At 49.3% G+C, this 19,281-nt stretch overlaps 2 protein-coding genes across 15 annotated transcripts; one reads left to right on the top strand and one right to left on the bottom strand.

Moving 5' to 3' along the window:
* Positions 1 to 6,068: 6,068 nt before the first annotated feature.
* On the bottom strand, positions 6,069 to 12,438 carry LYPD4 (LY6/PLAUR domain containing 4). 11 transcript variants are annotated; one of them, XM_027617135.2, is made up of 6 exons: positions 11,131 to 11,265; positions 10,882 to 10,952; positions 8,216 to 8,402; positions 7,870 to 8,019; positions 7,078 to 7,404; positions 6,069 to 6,837 (listed from the first exon to the last, which is right to left on the bottom strand). In XM_027617135.2, the coding sequence occupies exons 3-6, from the start codon at positions 8,280 to 8,282 to the stop codon at positions 6,635 to 6,637; spliced, it is 747 nt and encodes a 248-aa protein (XP_027472936.1). In that variant the 5' UTR covers positions 8,283 to 8,402; positions 10,882 to 10,952; positions 11,131 to 11,265; the 3' UTR covers positions 6,069 to 6,634. The 11 variants fall into 11 exon arrangements, with proteins under 11 accessions (XP_027472936.1, XP_027472942.1, XP_027472945.1 ...); XM_027617141.2 differs by lacking the exons at positions 10,882 to 10,952; positions 11,131 to 11,265 and adding an exon at positions 12,393 to 12,438; XM_027617144.2 differs by lacking the exons at positions 10,882 to 10,952; positions 11,131 to 11,265 and adding an exon at positions 12,178 to 12,243.
* Positions 11,641 to 18,168, top strand: DMRTC2 (DMRT like family C2). Of its 4 annotated transcripts, none has more exons than XM_027617132.2 (9): positions 11,641 to 11,701; positions 13,719 to 13,946; positions 14,033 to 14,190; positions 14,476 to 14,552; positions 14,827 to 15,010; positions 15,166 to 15,292; positions 16,024 to 16,084; positions 16,239 to 16,413; positions 17,303 to 18,168. In XM_027617132.2, the coding sequence occupies exons 2-9, from the start codon at positions 13,723 to 13,725 to the stop codon at positions 17,413 to 17,415; spliced, it is 1,119 nt and encodes a 372-aa protein (XP_027472933.1). In that variant the 5' UTR covers positions 11,641 to 11,701; positions 13,719 to 13,722; the 3' UTR covers positions 17,416 to 18,168. The 4 variants fall into 4 exon arrangements, with proteins under 4 accessions (XP_027472933.1, XP_027472930.1, XP_027472934.1 ...); XM_027617129.2 differs by lacking the exon at positions 11,641 to 11,701 and adding an exon at positions 12,557 to 12,648 and having other exon boundaries at positions 17,303 to 18,167; XM_027617133.1 differs by lacking the exon at positions 11,641 to 11,701 and adding an exon at positions 12,827 to 12,899.
* The last annotated feature ends 1,113 nt before the right edge of the window (positions 18,169 to 19,281 follow it).

Here is a 19,281-nt window from a genome sequence, read left to right as displayed (position 1 = left end):
GGGGTCATGAATTTGAGTCCCATGTGTGGTATAGAGTTCACACTAACAAAAAAATAATAAAGTGTAAAAAACTAAAAAGTGAAAAGAAATTCACCTGAAACTCTGGGTCTCTTCTCTCCTGGGTCACAGAGGGAAATGTTACCTCTGAGTTGACCAAGCCCCCATCTCCAGTCCCCCAGGATAGAGGAAGGGGTGAGTGGTGTGGACATGTTGGGACCACGCTAACTAGAACGCCAGAGCTGTGGCCAAACCATGAGAGAACTCAGCGGTCCTCACATTGCTCAGGCACCAAAGCTATAGACACTCCCAGTGTTTATAGATGTGGTTGGGTGTCAGGAGCACAGAACATGGGGCCTCTGATGACCACATGAAGATGAGCCAGGAAGGAGTAGCCGTGGGCAGGCACACATCCCGGTGTGGAACCCCTTCACTGCTTTTTGGTGTCCTGAGTCCTTTGGCCTTCCTCCCCCAGTCCTGGTGGCCCTGACTGGTGGCTTTCACCAATAAACCTGCCTGTCTCCAAGTCCAGGATCCAGCTCCTGAGACCTGCCCAAAGGTTTCTTCTCTGTGTCCAAGGCTAGCTTTCAGGGTGTCCTTACCTCTGGGGTGACTTAGAGAAAGGCTGTCAGAGTAACCCCAGTGGGGAAGACCCAGAATTCCTGCCCTGAGCATGGCCCTCCCAGGCACTGCCCATGACCTCTAGCCCAGTACTTCCCATCAGTGTCCACTTTTGTCCCTGAACTGCATCTTATTGAAACACACCTCCTCCCCACAAATAAGTGTCCAGGTCAGAGGGAGGGGGCTTTCCCCTCCTAACTGTCACCCTGGTTCCCATGGCAATGGGACAAAGTGTCTCTTCCACCCGGTCCATGGGCCTCCTCCCACCTGTGCCTTACCTGCAGCCCTTTCACACACCCGGGTGGCCAGCAGGTCTTGGTCCTTGCCTGAGGCCCCAGGTTGGGTGCTCTTCCCGTGTGGATTCACTTGCATCACAGTGCCCACATTTATACAAACAAAAGTGGTCTGAGCACCAAGGCACCCCACCCATATTCATAAGTGTGTCCACCATTGACAGAGTGTTGTCAGTCATGAGATGAGAGGTAAGAAAACCTGCAAAATATTACATCATTATTCAGCTCTAGGACCCTTCTTATCCCAACGCACACTATGTTGGATTAGACAAGGTGACACCTCTTGTTAGTTTCCTCTCGCTGCTGTACCAAATTATTGCAAGCCTAGTGGTGTAAAGCAGCAAAAATCAAGGTGCCGACCTGGCTATTTCTTCTGGAGGCTCCAGGAGAGTGTTTCCTTGCTTTTTCAAGCTGTTGGCAGTCACCGGCCTCCCATGGGTGTAGCCCCGTCCTCCACCCAAAGCCAGCAGAGCAACGTGAAGTCTGTGTCCTGTTTCCATCCATCACATCTTCTCCTCTGGCTCTGATTCCCGTGCCTCCCTCTGTCACTTATAAGAAAGAATGCTTGTGAGTATTTTGACTCACCGGGATATACCACTATAATCTTGCATCACGTGATCCTTAACTTAATCTGTAGTGTTTATCACCTTCCTTCACTACAAACTGCTGGTGGGCAGCCTGGACTTGGTCATCTGACTGTGGAGTCACTTCCTGCAGTGATGTCCACAGCACCTTCCCTTCCCTGAGGGATGGAGAAGAGGACAGTGCACGCTCCCTGCAGCCCTCTCCACCTCTTCCTTGTTCGTAATGCTCCTTGTTAAGAATGGAAAGTGTGTGGACAGAACTAGATCAAGGCTCCCAAGCCCTGGAAATAGCTGGGAGTCGTCAGCACCATGGACAGTGTCCCAGCCAAGCACCTCCCAGGAGTTGAGCAGGGAGGAGGCGATGGGGGACTGCTGGAGAGACTTCCCATTTCTGTTCTACAAAGGATGCAATGAAGCAGAATGCTACTACAGGGACAACCCGATTCTGCTCTAATCTGTGAATCCTAAACCCTTTGCACATGTCCGGATGTTACTTGTTGGCACATCCATTACAGCTCCCTGCTTGGATGATTGCTGCCCCCAGAGGGTGGCCTCAGGGAGGTTGGGAGTCCACTCCAGGCTCTTGGGGAACCTCCTGGCCCTTGAGAGTCAGGCCTCTCTCTTGTCTACAATAAGCAAAGAATGTTTCATGAGTAACTTCGGACCCTTGGTGCCTGACCTTGGAAACACACCCATCATCCAGCCTGGAGCACCCCTGAGCACAGCATCCTGTTTCCCAAGCCCCAGCTGAGCCCCCCAGGCAGCAGGGCTGAGCAGAGCCCTGGGCTATTCTCCCAGCTGCTCCCTGCTGAGCCCTGTGCCTGGTGTCAGAGTCCTTTGCCATCTACCTGCCCTTCCCAGCAAAGCAAACATTCCACCCAAGGGACAAATGGGGCCTAAGATCTCCCAGGGAAGAATCCAACATCTGAATGTTCCTGCATCTGCGTGGGACTCCTCAGAGGAAGAGAAAAGACTAGGGCCATCAAAGTCACCCCCATCTTCCTATTTCCCATCCACATCCCACCCACAGAACCAACTCCGATGCTATAGACCCAGCCCTGCCCTTCCATGGGACTCAGGTCCATTCTGTCCACTCATAATGGCCAACATAAGGGTCACCTGGGTGCTTTATCTTTACTATTTCTTTCTTTCTGCTTTTAGTTGGGTTCACCTTGCTCTTATTTTCCTAGTTCTTGTGGTAGGATCTCTGATTATTGATTTGAGATATTTCCTTTCTTAAAAGCATTTCATGCTACGAATTCCACTCTCAGCACAGCATAAGTTGCATCCCACAAATGGTGGAGATGTTTTTAGTGTATTTAATATAATTCTGTGTATTTTTAAATATCCTTTGAGACTTCCTTTTGACCCATAGGTTAACAAATATGTAGCTTGCTTTCCAATTGTTTCAAAGATTTTTCTGCTGCCTTTCTATTGCTGATTTCTAGTTTACTATTTTCAGAGAACACTCTGATTTCAATTATTTTAAGTTTGGTTAGGGGCTCCTGGCTGGGCCGGTTGGTGGAGCATGTGACTCTCGATCTCGGGGTCGTGAGTTTGAGCCCCAAGTTGAGGGTAGAGTCTACTTCAAAACAAAGTAAATTTGGTTAGCTTTTAGATATGACACCACACATAAACCACAGAGAAGGATGAATTGGACTCTTCTCCTTGGCCATTCTTTAATAGTAGGTCAGCTGGCAACAAAGTCTCATACTTTTCCTTCATCAGGAAATTTCCTTAGTTCCCCTTTCTTCCTGAGGATCATTTCCCAGATACAGGATTTGTAGTCGACTTGAAAAACCTGCCACTTCCTTCTGGCCTCCATGCTGTCAGATACAAAATCTACTGTCACTTAAATCAGTGTTCCTTAATATGCAATGGGTTGTTTCTCTGGCTGTTCTTTTTTTTTTTTTTAAGATTTTATTTATTTATTTGACAGAGAGAAACATAGCGAGAGAGGGAACACAAGCAGGCCTCCCCGCGGAGCAGGGAGCCCGATGGGAGGCTGGATCCCAGGACCCTGGGATCACAACCAGAGCCGAAGGCAGACGCTTAATGACTGAGCCACCCAGGCGCCCTGTCTGGCTGTTCTTAAAGATTTTTTTTCCTCTAGTCTTTAGTTTCCAGAAGTTTGCGATGTGTCTTAGTGTGACTGCTTATCGTGCTCGGGGTTCACTCAGCTTCTTGGACCATTATTTCTTCAGGTACTTTTTTCAGTCCATACTTTTTTCCTATTTCTGGTATCCAGTGGCGTCAATGATAGATTCTTCCTTTTTTAAAAGGTTTATTAATTTGAGAGAGAGAGAGAGAGAGAGAACTCATGAGCAGTGGGAGGGACAGAGGGAGACGGAGGGAGAGAACCCTCAAGCAGACTCCCCACTGGGCACCAAGAGACCACAAGTCAAGGAGTATTAGCAGACTCCAGAAACTGGAGAAGGCAAGAAAATTGATCCACCCCTAAAACTTCCAGAAAAGAATGTGGTCCCACCAATATCTTTATTTTAGCCCGGTAAAACTCATGTTGGACTTCTGACCTCCAGAACTGTAAGGTAATAAATGTCTGTTGCATTTAAGCCACCATCTTTGTAGTAATTTGTTACAGCAGTAATAGGAATCTAATATAGACTGCATATTAGATTATACTGTTGTATGAATATCAAATTGGGGGAGCTTGGTCATCGTTCTGTGGATATATAGGAGAAAATCCTGGTTCTGATGAAATACGGGCTGAAGTAGTTAGGGTGAAGTAGTATGATACCTATAACTTTCAACTGATTAATCAAAAAATCATATATAGGGCACCTGGATGGCTCAGTCAGTTAAGCATCTGCCAGGTCATGATCACAGGGTCCTGGGATCAAGTCCCACATCAGGCTCCTTGCTCAGCAGGGAGCTTCTCCCTCTGGCTCTGCCCCTTCCCCCTACATCATGAGCTCTCTCTCTCTCAAATAAATAAAATCTTTTTTTAAAAAATCATATATATACATACATATGTATATGTACATATAATGAAAAAGATTTGTGTGTATGCACATGCATATATTTACACAGAGAATACAAATGTGGCGTTGGTAAATAAGCATGACAGGTATATGGGAGTTCCCTCTCATAGTCTTGCAAGTTTTCTCTAAGTTTGATTTTTTTTTAATTGGAGGGGTGGGGCCTTATGTTTTAGAAGTATACACACAAGTGTTTGCAAAGAATATTACATGATTTCTTTTTTTTTAAGATTATTTATTTATTTATTTGACAGAGAGAGACACAGCGAGAGAGGGAACCCAAGCAGGGGGAGTGGGAGAGGGAGAGGCAGGCTTCCCGCGGAGCAGGGAGCCCGATGCGGGGCTCGATCCCGGGACCCTGGATCATGACCTGAGCCGAAGGCAGACGCTTAACGACTGAGCCACCCAGGCGCCCCTAGGATATTATATGATTTCTAATAATTAATCCAGTGATCCAGTGGGTGGAGGAGTAGAAGGGTGATGGATACAACCAGGTTCGCCGCGAGCTGATACTTTGAGCTGGAGATGGGTACATGGGGGTTCACGATACCGTTCTCGCTGGTATAACGCACTAGAGTCCATTTGTATATGTATACAAGCTCTCTTTGTATATCTTTGAAATTTTCCATATGAAAAGATTTTAAGGAAAGAGAAAAAAATTTCCAGTTCAGAAGTTTTATCAGAGTTCCACAGAACTTTCAACTCAGATCATCTCAAAATCAGAAATTCATCCATAGAACGGACAGGGAATATCCCCCTAACTTATTCCAAGGCTAGTATAACCTTTAAATTGAAATAGGAACAACAAAAGTACAAAAAGCGGAAAATACCAGACCAATCATACTCACCAACAGAGAAGCAAAAATGCTAAACAGGATATTCTCAAACTAAATCCAACAGTATATAGAATAAGACAGTACACCATGACTAAGTTAGGTTTGTCCCAGGAAAGCAAAGGTCATTGAACATTAGACATTTATAAATGGGGGGCACCTGGGTGGCTCAGTTGGTTAAGTGGTGGGCTCTTGATTTCAGTTGGGGTCATGAGCTCAGGGTCCTGGAATTGAGCCCTGCATTGGGCTCCCCTCTCGGCAGGGACTCCGCTTGTCTCTCTCCCTTTGCCCCCCCCCCATCCTGCTCTCGCTCGCTCTAACAAATAAAATCTTTAAAAATTTTTTTTAAAATATGGGATGGCTGGGTGGCTCAGATGGTTGAGCGTCTGCCTTCAGCTCGGGTCATGACCCCAGGGTCTGGGATCGGGTCCTCCATTGGGCTCCTTGCTCAGTCAGTGGGGAGCTTGCTTCTCCCTCTGCCTGTGCTTTCCCAGCTTGTGTTCTCTCTCTCTCTCTCTCTCTCTGACAAATAAATAGAATCTTTAAAAAAATAATTAAAAAAATAAAAACCACCCTGATGATACCCAGCTCTAATTCATAAGGCCTTTCATTTTATTTTTTGTTTTAAAGATTTTATTTATTTGGCAGAGAGAGAGGGAGCACAAGTAGGGGGAGCAGCAGAGGGAGAGGGAGAAGCAGGCTCCCCGCGGAGCAGGGAGCCTGATGCAGAGCTCGATCCCAGGACCCTGGGATCATGATTTGAGCCGAAGGCAGACGTGTAACAACTGAGCCAACCCAGGCGCCCCAGGCCTTTCATTTTAATGGGGAGGAAATTGAGACCCAGAAAAGGGAAGAGATTTGGCCAGGATCTCTTGAGTCAGTGGCTGACTGGGCTAGAGCTCAGGTCGTCACAAGAAGGGGGAGGAGAAAAGAAATATTTGAGGGGGGGTGCCTGGCTGACTCAGTTGGAAGAGCGTGCGACTCTTGTTCTCAGGGTCATGAGTTTGTGCCCCATATTGGGTGTAGAGGTTACTAAAAAAAATAAACTTTAAAATAATTTTTGGGGTCCTCCTGGTTGCTGGGCATGACTGTCACTTTGCCAATGACCCTCCTCCCCACCACCCCCTGCTCACTTCACCATGCACATACCCACCGCCTGCTTCTCCCCTCCACTTCCCCGGGTATGTTTGGCTCCCCTCACACCTTCCATGCCTCCACAGTCCTCATGGACCACAGGACAAAGCAGAAAGGCAACTCTGTGACTTTACTGGGTTACGGAAAGGGGTTTGTCCAGTCCAGCTAGACTCTCAGTCCCTGAAGGCCAGCAGAAGACCTGAGAGGATGCTCCAAGCAGGACTCCGACTGGAGGGCTCTGCACCAGCTCTCTGGGCCTTCCCTAAGATGTTGAGGACCTCAGTCACTCTGATGTTCCCAATATGGTGATAATCTGCTAAAAGTTTCTGATGTCCACGAGCACAGCCCAAGAGGAGGAAGGTGGTATTGAGAAGGCCTGTAAGGCAGACAGAGAGGAGTCAGGGACACCTCCAAGACCAGGCGCCTTGCCCCTGCTTCCAGACACCCTCACAACCCAGAACACCTGCTTTCCCACCAAAAACTTGAGTACCAGCCCCCTTAGTCCTTCCTCCTTGGAATTCAGGTGCCTGGCCCTGGGCAGCCCCAGTCCCCTCTCGGATCCCACCAGCCTCTCACAGAGATGGAAAGGCACTAAAGCAAGTTTCTCTTCTCTCACCTGCCTGAAATTTTAAGGTGGAACTGTAACACTGAGAGGCGTCGTAGGGGCAAGAATCAGTGGTGACAAAATTTGGGAGGCAATCCTTAGAGTGCTCGCCCACACAGGTCGGGCAACTATGGGAAGAAAATGCTGTAGACTTAGGAGCTCTGGCCTTGAGTTTCACAAAAGGATCCAAGTTGGTAAGGTTATTGCAGAGGTATGTTCGACAGACGCGGCTATAGGAAGCGATGGACAATCCAGGTGGCGAAACGAGGTAGGAGACTTGCTGGGGGTAAGATGAGGCTGGGCTGCAGCCCTTAAAACCCACAACTCCCCTTCTGGTCCCTGAGGAGAAGATTAGAGAGCTCTGATCAGTGCTGTTGGCCACACACAGAGTCTACCCTCCCACCCTACACCCTGCTCTTCCAGCTCGCTCTGCCCCATCACGAACTTTGCTGTGGGGTCCACTCACTGCAGCTGCACAGGGCTCAGATCCCCGGGTCTCTGTCTGTCTCTCCTCACCAACCCCTCCCCCCAGGAACACCCTGCTCCTCTCTCCCCTGTGTCCCTTTCTTTACTTTTCTCCCAGATTGTCCCCCATCCACTTGCGATCACCTCCGTTCTGCCCTCCTATCCAGCCCACACCACACCCAGCCAGGTCCTGCCCTCTCCTGCCAGTGTCTTGACAATTATTCCCAAAGATGTAATGGAGTAAATGTTTGGAGCTTGAGTCCATAGTCCCTGGGTGCTGGGAATGGAGTTGGGGGTCAGAAGAGCCAGCAAAAAAAGAAACGTATCAAAGTCACTTTCCTTCACCTGTCTCGATGAACACCAGCGTCTCCTCACAGCCCTCACTCAGCTTACATACCATGCTCCTCATCAGAAGCCATTTCCAGTCATGGAGAGAAACAGCTCTGAAGAGTGAAGATGTTGCTTCGTAGCATAAAAGAGCCGTGGCCCCTAAAGAGAGAATGCCCTTCCAGTCATGGGCCCCCTCACATTGCCTTCTCAGCCCCCCAGTTGCCAGCCAAGAGCTCAGCCTCTCCAGATCCTGTCCCCTGAGGAACCCAGATATCCAGCCCTCCTTCCCCTAGTTATGTGAATCCAGCCTCCCACCCTCTGGGGGTCCCAAAGCATCCAGCCCCACAGGACATACAAGGCACAGTGGAGATGGCCCCTAGGAGGCAGAGCAGCTGCACAGGGCTGAAGTGCTGGGGTCCCATGGTCCTGGGTCGGGGTCCTGGATGCTAGAGGTCAGTCTGGAACCAAGTTCAATCCAGGTATCAGGCTCAGTTCTCGTCAGTTTCTGAATTCTCTGTTCACCCGCCTCTGGGTCACTGTTTCTAGGGCAGAAAGTTGCTTGTCAAGTTCTTGTGACATAGGCTCCTTGAGACCTTCAGGGACACAAGTCTTCCCATCTCCATAGTGTCCCCTCCAACCTGCCCTGAACCCACCACATTAGCTTCTCAAGTCATGACTCTCACTCTCCTGCTTATGTCCTCCCATGGGACATGGTGCTGAGCAGAGCTGACTTAGTCAAAGGATCACTGGTACACAAGCTGTTCTCCAGCCAGAGACAATGAGATCAGAACAACAAGGGGGTGTATATGGAAGTTAACTGAAATATTACTAAATAACTCTTGGTTCAGAAAAGGATCTTTAAATGTATATAGAAGTGAATAATAATGAACATAGTACATCTCTCTCTCTCTCTCACTCTCTCTCTCTCACTCTCTCTCTCTCTCTCTCTCTCTCACACACACACACACACACACATACAAACAAGTACATGCAAAATCTGGTGAAAACTAATTAAAGTCTATAATCCAGTTAAGAGTTTTATGCCAATGTCAAGTTTATGCTTATATACTACAGTTATAGAAGATATCCCTGAGGGGAAGTGGAAGGAAGTATTTATGGCTTTACGAATTTTGCAACTTCTTGTGAGTCAATAACAATCTCAATACCAAGTTTTTTTTTAACTACACATCAAATTTTGTGACACAACTAAAGCAGTGTTTACAAGTAAATTTATACTTTCAATACATTTGTCAGGAAAAAGGAACGTTAAAAAAAAAACATGGTCCTGGATTAACTCAAGAAGTTGTACAAGGTGCAACAAAGCACCTGCCCCCCAATAAAGGATAAAATTAAGATAATGACAGAAATCAAAGAATTAGAATAACAAAAATTATTACAGAAAACTTAACATTGATTCTTTGACAATATCAATGAGATAATTATCCAGCAAATCTAATCAAGAGAAAAACAAGATGCAAATAAAATACCACATTAAAAATCAGAAGTAACAGACAGTGGCTGTTTTAAACAATATATATAAGTATCATTAAGAACTCTACATTTATAAATTTGAAAACCCAAATGAAGTGGGGGAGCCTGGCTGGCTCAGTTGGTACATCATGCTACTCTTGATCTTGGGATTGTGAGTTCGAGCCCCATGTTGGGTACAGAGATGATGTAAAAAAAAAAAAATCTTTAGAAAACCCAGATGAAGTAGATACATTTCTAAAATAATGTGAAATGCCAAGATTTGCATAAGAAGAGTATATGCAATGCAGAGACAAGAAAAAAAAAAAGAGTAACCCCAGTAGGAAAATGGGCCAACCATATGAAGAGGCAGTTCTCAGAAGAGCAAACCAGAAAAGCTAGAAAATATATGAAGAGACACTCAAGCTTAGCAATAATCAGAGAAAGGCAGTCTATCAAACTGTCCATCTCTCAGACTAGCAAAGGACCAGAAAGCTGGAAAAAGATATGTGTTGGCAGCAATGTGGGATACAGATACAGGAACCCTTGTGTACTGTTGCTCATGGGGTTGTTGGGAGAGGGACAGGACCCTCTTCTGGACCCTGAGGAACAGCTGAGAGTTCTGATCAATGTTTCAGGCCCAAAGCAGCATTGCAGGGAGGAATCTGGCAATACTAGGTCAAATTGGGTTTACAAATTCCCATTTCTAGTTTATCCTAGGTACACATAATAGAGATTTCCACCTTCATCTACAAAGCAACATATACCAGGATGCAGCATTACTATGGAGATGGTGAGTCGAAGGCAATGTGGGCATTCTTCCCTGAGACTTAGTGAACACACAACATGCAGAGGATGCACCATGGAATATCATGCAGCAATTAAAAGAAACTGATTAGACATACACATAACATGTACATGTATGGATCAAAAAAGCACAGTGCTGATTATTTTAAATAAATAACACAATACCACTTGCATAACTTAAAACCACATACACAGGGGTGCCTGGGTGGCTCAGTCAGTTAGGCATCTGGCTCTTGATTTCAGCTCAAGTTCTGATCTCAGGGTCATGAGTGCGAGCCCCACCTCGAGCTCTGTGTTTAGCGTGGAATCTGCTTAAGACTCTTTCTTCCTCTCCCTCTGCCCTTCCCCCATGTTCTCTCTCTAAATAAATAGATAAGTAAAATCTTTTCAAAAAATAATAAAATAAAACCACATGTTCAGGGGTGTCTGGCTGGCTCAGTAGGAAGAGCATGCAGCTCTTGATCTCAGGGTCATGAGTTTGAGCCCCACGCTGGGTGTAGAGATTACTCGAATGAATGAATGAATGAATAAACCTTTTTAAAAACACATGCACATAAGACACTGCACATCTTGTAAGAACACAAGAAACAGAAGATATGCATTAGCCACCTGAAGTGAGCACCTACAGGAGGATTAGGGAAGGAAGATCACTGGAAATACTAACTAAAACAATGTAGGTGGTACAAAAGTTCATAGGTGTTGGACTCAAAGATGGAGCAAAGTTAGAATCCTTACACCTCCACTTACTAGCTGTGCAATCTTGTGTAAGTTGTTGAACTCATTTATAAAATGGATTAATAATACATCTCATAAGGCCACTGTTGAAAATTAGTTAAGCTTATTAATATAAAGTGCAGGCAAGTGCTAAACTCTCCCTAAATGTTGGCTCTCCAGTCTCTGTCTCTCCACCATCTAAAGGATCAAGGTCAACCTCTTTACTAGACAGTCAAGCCTCCCACACTCACATCCCCCACCACTAGATTGGCCCCAAACAACCTGTCCAACTTTGTCTAGTACTGCTCCCCTGCACAGCAGTCCAACTAGAGGTCACCTCTGCCACCCTTTTCTGTCCAGAATGCCTGGCACACAGGCTCTGTAACGCAGGAGTCTATAGCAAACAAAGGGGCTGAGACCCACGGAAAAGATGGGACACAGGACGGGGGAATGAAGGCTGACAAAGGAACACACAAAAGGACTGGGCCACTCAGAGAAGATGGCACACACCAGCCTGGAATGCAAAATGACAGGATCCAAAAGTCTGAAGCACAAGTGGAGACACAAACAGAAAAGGGTGGAATGAAATCTTTGGGGGGGGGGACGAAGAGGTGGTCAGAGGGTATGCTACCCCTACAAAAGAGAAACCATGCAGAGGAGGAGCAAACTGGAACGTTGCAGGGAGTCAGAGGACCAGCAGCGAGAGCACAATAGGGGAAGCAGGAAAATGACGCCTAGGGCGCAGGGACGTGGCTCTTTGGGGGGCGGGGGAAGGAGACAGGGGCGCGAGGCACAGAGAAAAGGGGACAACAGGAAAGGGTGGGAGGGAAACCGCGAAACACGGAGAAGGCAGGTGAGGAGGACAGAGTGGAGCCCAGATGACACTGACGAATTGAGGTGAAATCGGGGAGGGATATGCACGCAGAGGGTGGAAAGGGCCAAAGGGATAGAAATACCACGGCGGCGTCTTGGAAAGGAAGTGAAGAAGGGGGTGGGGGGGTTGGAAACAGAGCCAGGTTATTCGGAAATTAGGAACGTGGAGGAATGCGGTCCGAAAATCAGCAGGATGGACAGGCGGACAAGACTCCCAAGAGAACGGGAAAACCAAAGTTAGGAAAATCAGCACCTAAACAGACGGGAAGAGAGACACGGAAAGGGGCGCAACCCGAGGAGGTGGGATAAGGGAAAGAGAAGCAGGAGGGGAAACGCATAAAAGGAGAAGGGTAGATCCGGAGTTCAGGCACAGGGAGAGAAGTGAAAGAAACACGAGCGTCCACGCAGCGAAGAACCGCCCGAGCGAGGTCGAAGCCAGGAATGCCAGAGGCAAACCCGCGCAGTGCTGGCTGGAGAGCGAGACTGCGCGTGCGCACACAGGTCCAGGTCAACGGCTGGGGGTCCGACCCGGCAGCCGTTTCTGGGGGGCAGGGCCAGTCTCATCCTGGGACCAGTACTCGACGCCCCATTGGCCATCTCTCCCAAAAGGGGAATTACAATCTGGGCAGGCAAGCCACAGGGGGAGGGGCAAGTGGGGGGCGAGACTCAACTCGACGCGCTATTGGCTGGCCTGACAGTCTGGCGCGAGGCAAAGCGGGCTGGAGGTAAGGGGAGGGCCGTCAGTGCAGGATCTTGAAGCGCATTGGTCGCTTGCGTCGGCGGCGGGAGTCGACGCTTGAAGCTCATTGGCCCTTGGGAGAAGGGGCGGGAAAACCGGCGCGAGCGCGGCCGTTCCTCACGCCACTTCCTCACCGCGTCCTTTCGCGTCCTCCTGACTGAGTCTGACTTTGCTCGCTCGAGGCTGTGGTAACCGCGGGCCGAGGACGCGAACACGACCCCGCCCCTCCCTGTCCCTTCTCCCCCTCTCTGTGGCCCTGGACCCCCTCCCCCGCCTCCCCCTCGCGCTCCTCGCGCCCCTCTCCTCCCCTCCCCCACGCCGCGGGCCCCTGGCCGCGCTCCCCGTGCCCCACCCCCTCCCTGGGACCCTGGAGCGAGGCAAGGCCTCAGGCCCGGCTACCAAAAGAGGGGGCACGCGAGTAACAGCCGCGCGAGCCGTGGTGCGCTGCGGGGAGGTGGGCTGGGCGATGCATGAGATCGGTTGCTGGGAATGGGCAAAGGCCCCCCCGAAGGGCCCGGCGCAGCGACCCCAGAATTTGCGTCAGAGTTTGCAGGGCATATGGGTGCAGGAGGGGAATCCGTGCCGTGAGGAGGGGGGCCTGCGGCCGAGATCGGGGCCTGGCATCTGGAAGAAGGGGCTCAGGAAACGTTTGTTGAGTGAATGAAAATAATTCTTGAAAGTGGGGCAAGGAATCCGTGAGAATAAAGTAATGGCGCGGGCGGGGAGAGGCGGCAAGAGAGTGTTCTGATTTCAAAGGGGAGCAAAGGGTACGTTGACGTGCAGGAGGTACGGGACGCTCTGAATCGGACGGGGAGCGTAAACGTAGTTGTAGGAATTGGATAAATGCAGGAGGGAAGGACGGTAGTTGCTGAAGGCGATGGCAGGAAAAACTATCAGAACAGGGTGTTGCAGGAAAAGGGGTGTAGAATCCCTTGGGGGGCCAGTGAATGCACGGGTAGGAGCATGGGACTTGTGCAGGAGAAAGCACAGGCCAGCAGCTGAGAACAATGGTTGAAAGAACACGTAAGAAGGGAAGGAGGAGAGGGGCGCCGGGGAAGAAGGCGAGCCTTCTGGGAAGGAGGATGCCCAAGAAAGGCATTGGGGTGAAGGAGGGAGAAAGCTGGGGAGGGGGGGGGTGAAAGCTGAGTCCACAGATGGGGTGCCGTGGAAACCCCTTCAGGTGTGGCTTCCCAGGGACAGGAGGGCTGGTCAGGCGAGGGCCCTTGTGGCCACCCTGACCTTCCACTCCTGCCTCCAGATCCATGGAAGGCAACGAAACGCCCACTGTCCACCCCTGTGCCTCTGATTCTGCCACAGGGGGTGAGATCAGAGCCCCTCCAGGCACTGAGCTTGTCCCCAGGAGAGCTGTCAGTCGCTCTCCAACCTGTGCCCGCTGCCGAAACCACGGCGTCACTGCCCACCTCAAGGGCCACAAGCGCCTGTGCCTCTTTCAGGCTTGCGAGTGTCACAAATGTGTCCTCATCTTGTGAGTATGGATGAGATCCAGGGAAGGGAGGAGGATGGGCCTCACTGAAAGCGAGGCTGACTTTTGACCCGCAACCCCTATTTTAGGGAGCGCCGGAGGGTCATGGCTGCCCAGGTGGCCTTGCGTAGGCAACAGGAGGCACAGCTAAAGAGGCATCTGGCTCAGGGACTGCTGAGGAGAGGGGCGGCTCCTCCCAAAGCTCCTAGCCATGCCAAGAAGGGAGCCACTCAACCAGGGGTCCCCCGTGAGTATCTGGCCAGGGATGGGGCCGGGTTTGGGGTGGAGAAAGCATAAGTAGGAAAGAGTCCCAGACCCACCATTGGAATTGGTGTGTGACCTGGGGCAAAGTGTTTCTACTCTCTGGGCAGCCTCAGTCTCTCCAACTTTAAAATGCAGTCAGGTGTTGGGAGGATGTAGTGAGATCCATGGATAGAAAAAGGCCACAGGGAGATAAGAACTCAGTTTGCAGTTGGAGTGGAATGGGGGTCGGGAGAAAGGGCTCATCAGAGCTCTCCCTGGTCCCTCACAGCTGGAAAGGAGAACATAGCACCCCAGCCTCAGACACCCCATGGGGCAGTCCCACTGGCACTGACACCCCCTGGGAAGGTAAGGAGAACCTGGGCCCTGGGGGAGTGAATGCTATACTAGCCCCTGCCCAGACCCCTTCCTCTGTGCCCTCAACACTTGGGTTCTAGATCGAGTCCTGATATGCAGTATCATCCTGGGCAAATCACTTCTCTTCTATGGGTAAAAAATGAGAGGGTGGGACTTTACAGCCCTCCCAAGTCTAAAGTTTTGAGGTCCTGCCCCCATCCTAGAACGCACTCGTTCTTTCCCCAGCCTCGTTCCTGACTCCAACTTGTGCTCTCTGCCCTTGCAGGATAACTCCCGGGGGCCTCGGCTGCTCAGCCGTCCCCCGGAAGCCTTGCCTTTGTCCTGGACTCCAGTGCCTCCAGGCGCTTGGGCTCCTGGACACTGGCTGCCTCCAGGCTTTTCCGTGCCACCTCCTGTGGTATGCCACTTGCTATGTCAAGAACCTACAGTCCCTCTGCATCCCTCTCCTGGTAAGATGAATTCAACACTTTCATTAAACAGATATTTGAATGCCATTGAACCGCTGTATCAGAAAGAGAGGAGGAAGAGAATACTGGGTAAGAAGGAAGATGGAAGCCATGACCTTTAACCCCTGTACACGCCTGCATTCTCTTACCCTCATTAGGCTTTGACCCTGGCACTTCCCTCCGGCTGCCCACTCACGGGCCCCTCCCAACCTGCCCAGGATCTCGTCCGATACTGATGGCTCCTCTTTCTGGAGAATCCCAAGGGCCCTCTGCCCTGCCCCGCGCGTGAGTAGGGAGGGAAGGATATGGGTCTATGATGTGCCTGATCCCGTCCTGGACGCCACAGTAGATGATATAGAACACAAGGTCTCAGACTAAGGCGGGAAGAGAAGTTCTCCTAGCTCTGCCGTTGCCTGACTGGGAACCTTTGTACAAGTATCTTTACCTCTCTGAACCTGGTTTTCGTTCAGTAAGTTGGAGATACAATTACCTTCTTTTTGCTTTGTCATGAGAATTAGTGATAACGTACGGAATACATCCTAGCAGAGGCCCTGGTCTTGGACAAATAGCGGCTATTAAATCCTCTTAAACAGATAAAATGGAATCAAATTGCCTGCTGGAAGGGTGGGGTGGGGTGTGATGAGGAGAGCCTCAGAGGCCTACGACAGAGGCCAGAGGCCTTTTGAGAAAGCTGCTCCTCAAGTTCCATGGGGGTTGGGGAACTAGGGGAGGGAAACTAGACTTTAGTAGGGCAGGAACAGCCATCCCAGTCCCTCTTGCTGTTTGATATGTTTTTTAAAAATTGACACCAGTGACTCCCCATAATTGTCACAGTAGCTCTGGGGGAAAGAAGCTGGCAGGGATTTTCATTTTATAGCAAACAAAGCAGGCCAAGACAGGGGAAGGGACTTGCCCAAGTCCGCAAAGCCTAATGGCCCAGCAGGCACCCAGACTCCCATGCGTGCATATCTCTCCATGTGTTTAAGCCCCTTGGCATCTTCTCTTCTTGCTTCTAGATGCTCAACTCTGATACTCCAGCCCTGTGGCACCCCAGACCCTCTTCTGCTACAGCCACAGGTCCTGGGAAAGAAGTGGGATCCAGGACCCTGGGAGGAAATTGAGCCTGGGGAAGGGAAGATAGGGGATAGTGAAGTAACCAGGGGCTGAGAGAGTACTTGGAGGGTGGGCAGAGTGGGGATTCCCAGTCTGTTTCTTTCCTTTTCTTTTGCAGGCCCCCGGAGCTTCTCGCCTGGCCTGGACCTCTGCCCCCTCAGAGCGGCAGCTGCAGCGGGAGGCAGCTGAGGCTCTTGTGGATCTGAAAGGTTCTTCCCAGGCTCCCCGCCTGACCTCTTCTGTGCCCCCCAACCCTGCCTGGATCTCCCTGCTCCACCCCTGTGGCCCACCAGGTAACCTGTTCCCTGAAAGAAGATGGGATAGGGATGGTTGGGAAATGGAGGTGCCAGAGTAAGTAGGGACTAACTAAGGAGATCAGGGGGTCAGCACGTTGATCATCCCAGGCCCCAGGCTTCTCAACCTAGTTCCTGGAATTGCAATTGAGAGTTGTTTGGTGAATTAGTTTTGTTAATTTTGTGCTCAAAAGCAAATGCCCGGTGCCCTTATGTCAAGGCAAAGGAGGCCCTGAGAGAGGCAGGGACTTGCCCAATGGCATATGGCAAGACTGCCAGAGCCTGATCTCCTGACTCCAGCCGAAGGCTCCCTCTCTAGACACAAGCTGCCTGCTGCAGATCTGATAACTGCCTTCAAGGAGCTTCCATTCTACTTGGGAAAGCAGAACGTCTTCACAAAGCTCAGTGACAAACCAGGAAAGAACTAGAGGAATCTTGAGAAATGAGACCTATGGGGACAGGGAGGGAAGGCCGAGGAGTCTCCTGTCCAAGATGGCGGTTTGGGCATGGTGTGTGGGTGAGGAAGCCTGCCTGGAAGGACTGCTGCAACAGAAGGAGATGAGGCTGGAGAGACTTCCGATCATGGAGGTCTGGCACGCCAGGCTTAGGAGTCCAGACCAGCAATTGTGCATGAAAGGGAGCCAGGGCATGTTTCTGACCTAGGCAGGGACATATTCAGAGACCCTAAGCTTTAGAAGTCAGGTGTGGTGGCTGTGTTGGAGGGATTGAAAGAGACGAGACTGAGGGTGGGAAAATCAGTGTGGGGGAAGTGTTTGCTATAATCCGGGTGAATAAGGCTGAGGCCTGGATTGGATGGGGTAAAAAGAGGGGGTTGCTGGGAGAGGAAATGGACATGACCTAGTCCTACCCCTTTCCTTCCTGCTTATAGCTCCCGCTGGAGGAAGAGGATTCCAGCCTGTTGGCCCCTCTCTCCGACCCAGCCCAGCCCCCTCTGTGGCTCTGCATATTGGGCGTCTGGGCTCTATCTCCCTCCTAAGCTAGAAGCCCAGAGGTGGAGGCCTTGCTGGGGCAAGAAGCAACAGCCTGTGGGCACTGCATATTTGGTATTTTACTTCTGGATTTATGCATGGAATTTAATGTAGTACAAGCTTCTGGCTTTTCTTTTTTCTTCTTCTTCTTTTTTTTAAGCTTCCAGGTGCTTCGTTAGCTTTTGGTTCCTTTTGTAGGGTGGGCATTTCCTTGAATGAAAGTGGTATTGTCTTACTCACTTGGGTCCTGGCACCTTTTTACAATCCCCAGCAAAGTGACAATGGTGTAGTTTAAGCTAACCAGTATCTAAATAGGTTTTTGCATGAGTTCACGGTCCAGAATATTTATTTGACATATGATCCTGTACATAGCTGTGCGCTCATGTCTGTCTCCATGCATGCAAAAATAGGAGAGTATTTTCATTTTGTGTCTACCTTTGGGTGAGTGGGAAATAAACCTCTGTTGTTTTAAGCCACTGAGATTTGGGGATTGTTTGTTGCTGCAGCCTAACCTAGTCTACCCTGACACAAAGGACTTGTTCAATTCACTTTCTGGTAACTACCACAAATAAATACAAACTTGGATTTCTTAGAGCCAGTTAAGAAAGGTTGGTAGAGGAAGATAGTGGGAGATCCACTGATTCAATAGTGAAGTGCCTGCGTGCCAGGCCTAGACCATTTCCAGCTGTCAGAGGGCTACAGATCAAAACGCATACAGGGCCAAGCACATCATATAAATGAGTAAAGAAAGCTGGATGAGCCCTAGAAAACTGAGAATGCATGCCCTGCCTAAGGGGACAGCCTCCTGTGCATTAGTGCGCTGTCACCAGGCAGGAAAGTAGCTATTGCCACAACTTCTGATTCTTTAAGAGAAGCTAGAAAACTGAATTTCTACGTAGAACATCTTAATTTTCAAATAATGGCTCAGTTTTCTTCTTTAAATCCTATGTGAGCCAAACAAAGCATTATCTTCAGGCCAGCGTTGGCCAATGGAATGCCAATTTAATGCTAACCTAATGTAACATTTTTCAAATGGGGAAACTGAGGCCAATGAGAATAGGAAGAATCAAGTTATCAGAGGTTTTTATCAAGGGTATATCAAGGGTTTTTCCTGAACTAGGGAGATTCATGTGTCTAAGTTTTGAAGGACCTCCAGAAGGTAAGAGACCATTATTATCATTTATTGAGTACCCCGCTGTATGTGATTCACATATATCCTCACGGCAACTCTGTAAACCATGCATGCTTACTCCTGTTTTACAAATAAATAACAAGTTTAAAGAGATAAAGTGACTTGCCCAACTATTTTAGGGAAAATTTCTAGGCAAATATAGGGGAAAGTTTCCCTCTTCTTGTCAAGTCCCGAATCAGTTACTAGGTAATTTTTACAAAACAGAGTGAAAGATTTTGGGCTCCAGGAGACAGGCATGAGCCCAAGGGTTTTTCACAAAGTCTTTTATTTTTCTACTCCAGGTATCCTTAAGTGATAATCAGATCTTACCTGCATTTGTTTCATAGTCCCCTGCTGTCAAGTCCTCCTTGAACCGTTCCACACATACGAAGGGCAGAGGGAGAGGGAGAGGGAGAAGCAGGCTTGATCCCATGACCCCGGGATCATGACTGGAGCCAAAGGCAGACGTTTAACCCACTGCGCCACCCAGGCGCCTCCTCACACCCCTCTTTTTATTCAGGATGATTGCTGGTGATGGCATTCAGTCACAGCTTGTTCCCTGGTGTCTGGGGCCTTGAGAAGGTAGGCTTCTTCTACTTCCTAACATTACAGAGTAAAACCTCTGTAACAATTCTCAGGAATCAGCACAAAATAATTAAAGGAGGAAAGTCCTCTTCACACTTTCCTTCCCTTCCCTTGTTATAACTT

This window comes from Zalophus californianus, chromosome 17, assembly GCF_009762305.2.
Source record: "Zalophus californianus isolate mZalCal1 chromosome 17, mZalCal1.pri.v2, whole genome shotgun sequence".
NCBI lineage: Eukaryota > Metazoa > Chordata > Mammalia > Carnivora > Otariidae > Zalophus > Zalophus californianus.
Note: the sequence above shows the minus strand (reverse complement) of the source record. Positions and strands in the feature narration are given on the sequence as shown.

Coding starts and splice junctions, on each gene's coding strand:
- LYPD4 (XM_027617141.2), bottom strand. CDS start 8,282: ATGGGACCCCAGCACTTCAGCCCTGTGCAGCTGCTCTGCCTCCTAGGG. Junction 8,020..8,215: donor GGCCATCTCCACTGTGCCTT/GTATGTCCTGTG, acceptor TTCTCTCTTTAG/GGGCCACGGCTCTTTTATGC. Junction 7,405..7,869: donor GTTCATCGAGACAGGTGAAG/GAAAGTGACTTT, acceptor TCTTCTCCTCAG/GGACCAGAAGGGGAGTTGTG.
- DMRTC2 (XM_027617132.2), top strand. CDS start 13,723: ATGGAAGGCAACGAAACGCCCACTGTCCACCCCTGTGCCTCTGATTCT. Junction 14,553..14,826: donor CACTGACACCCCCTGGGAAG/GTAAGGAGAACC, acceptor CTGCCCTTGCAG/GATAACTCCCGGGGGCCTCG. Junction 16,414..17,302: donor CCACCCCTGTGGCCCACCAG/GTAACCTGTTCC, acceptor TCCTGCTTATAG/CTCCCGCTGGAGGAAGAGGA.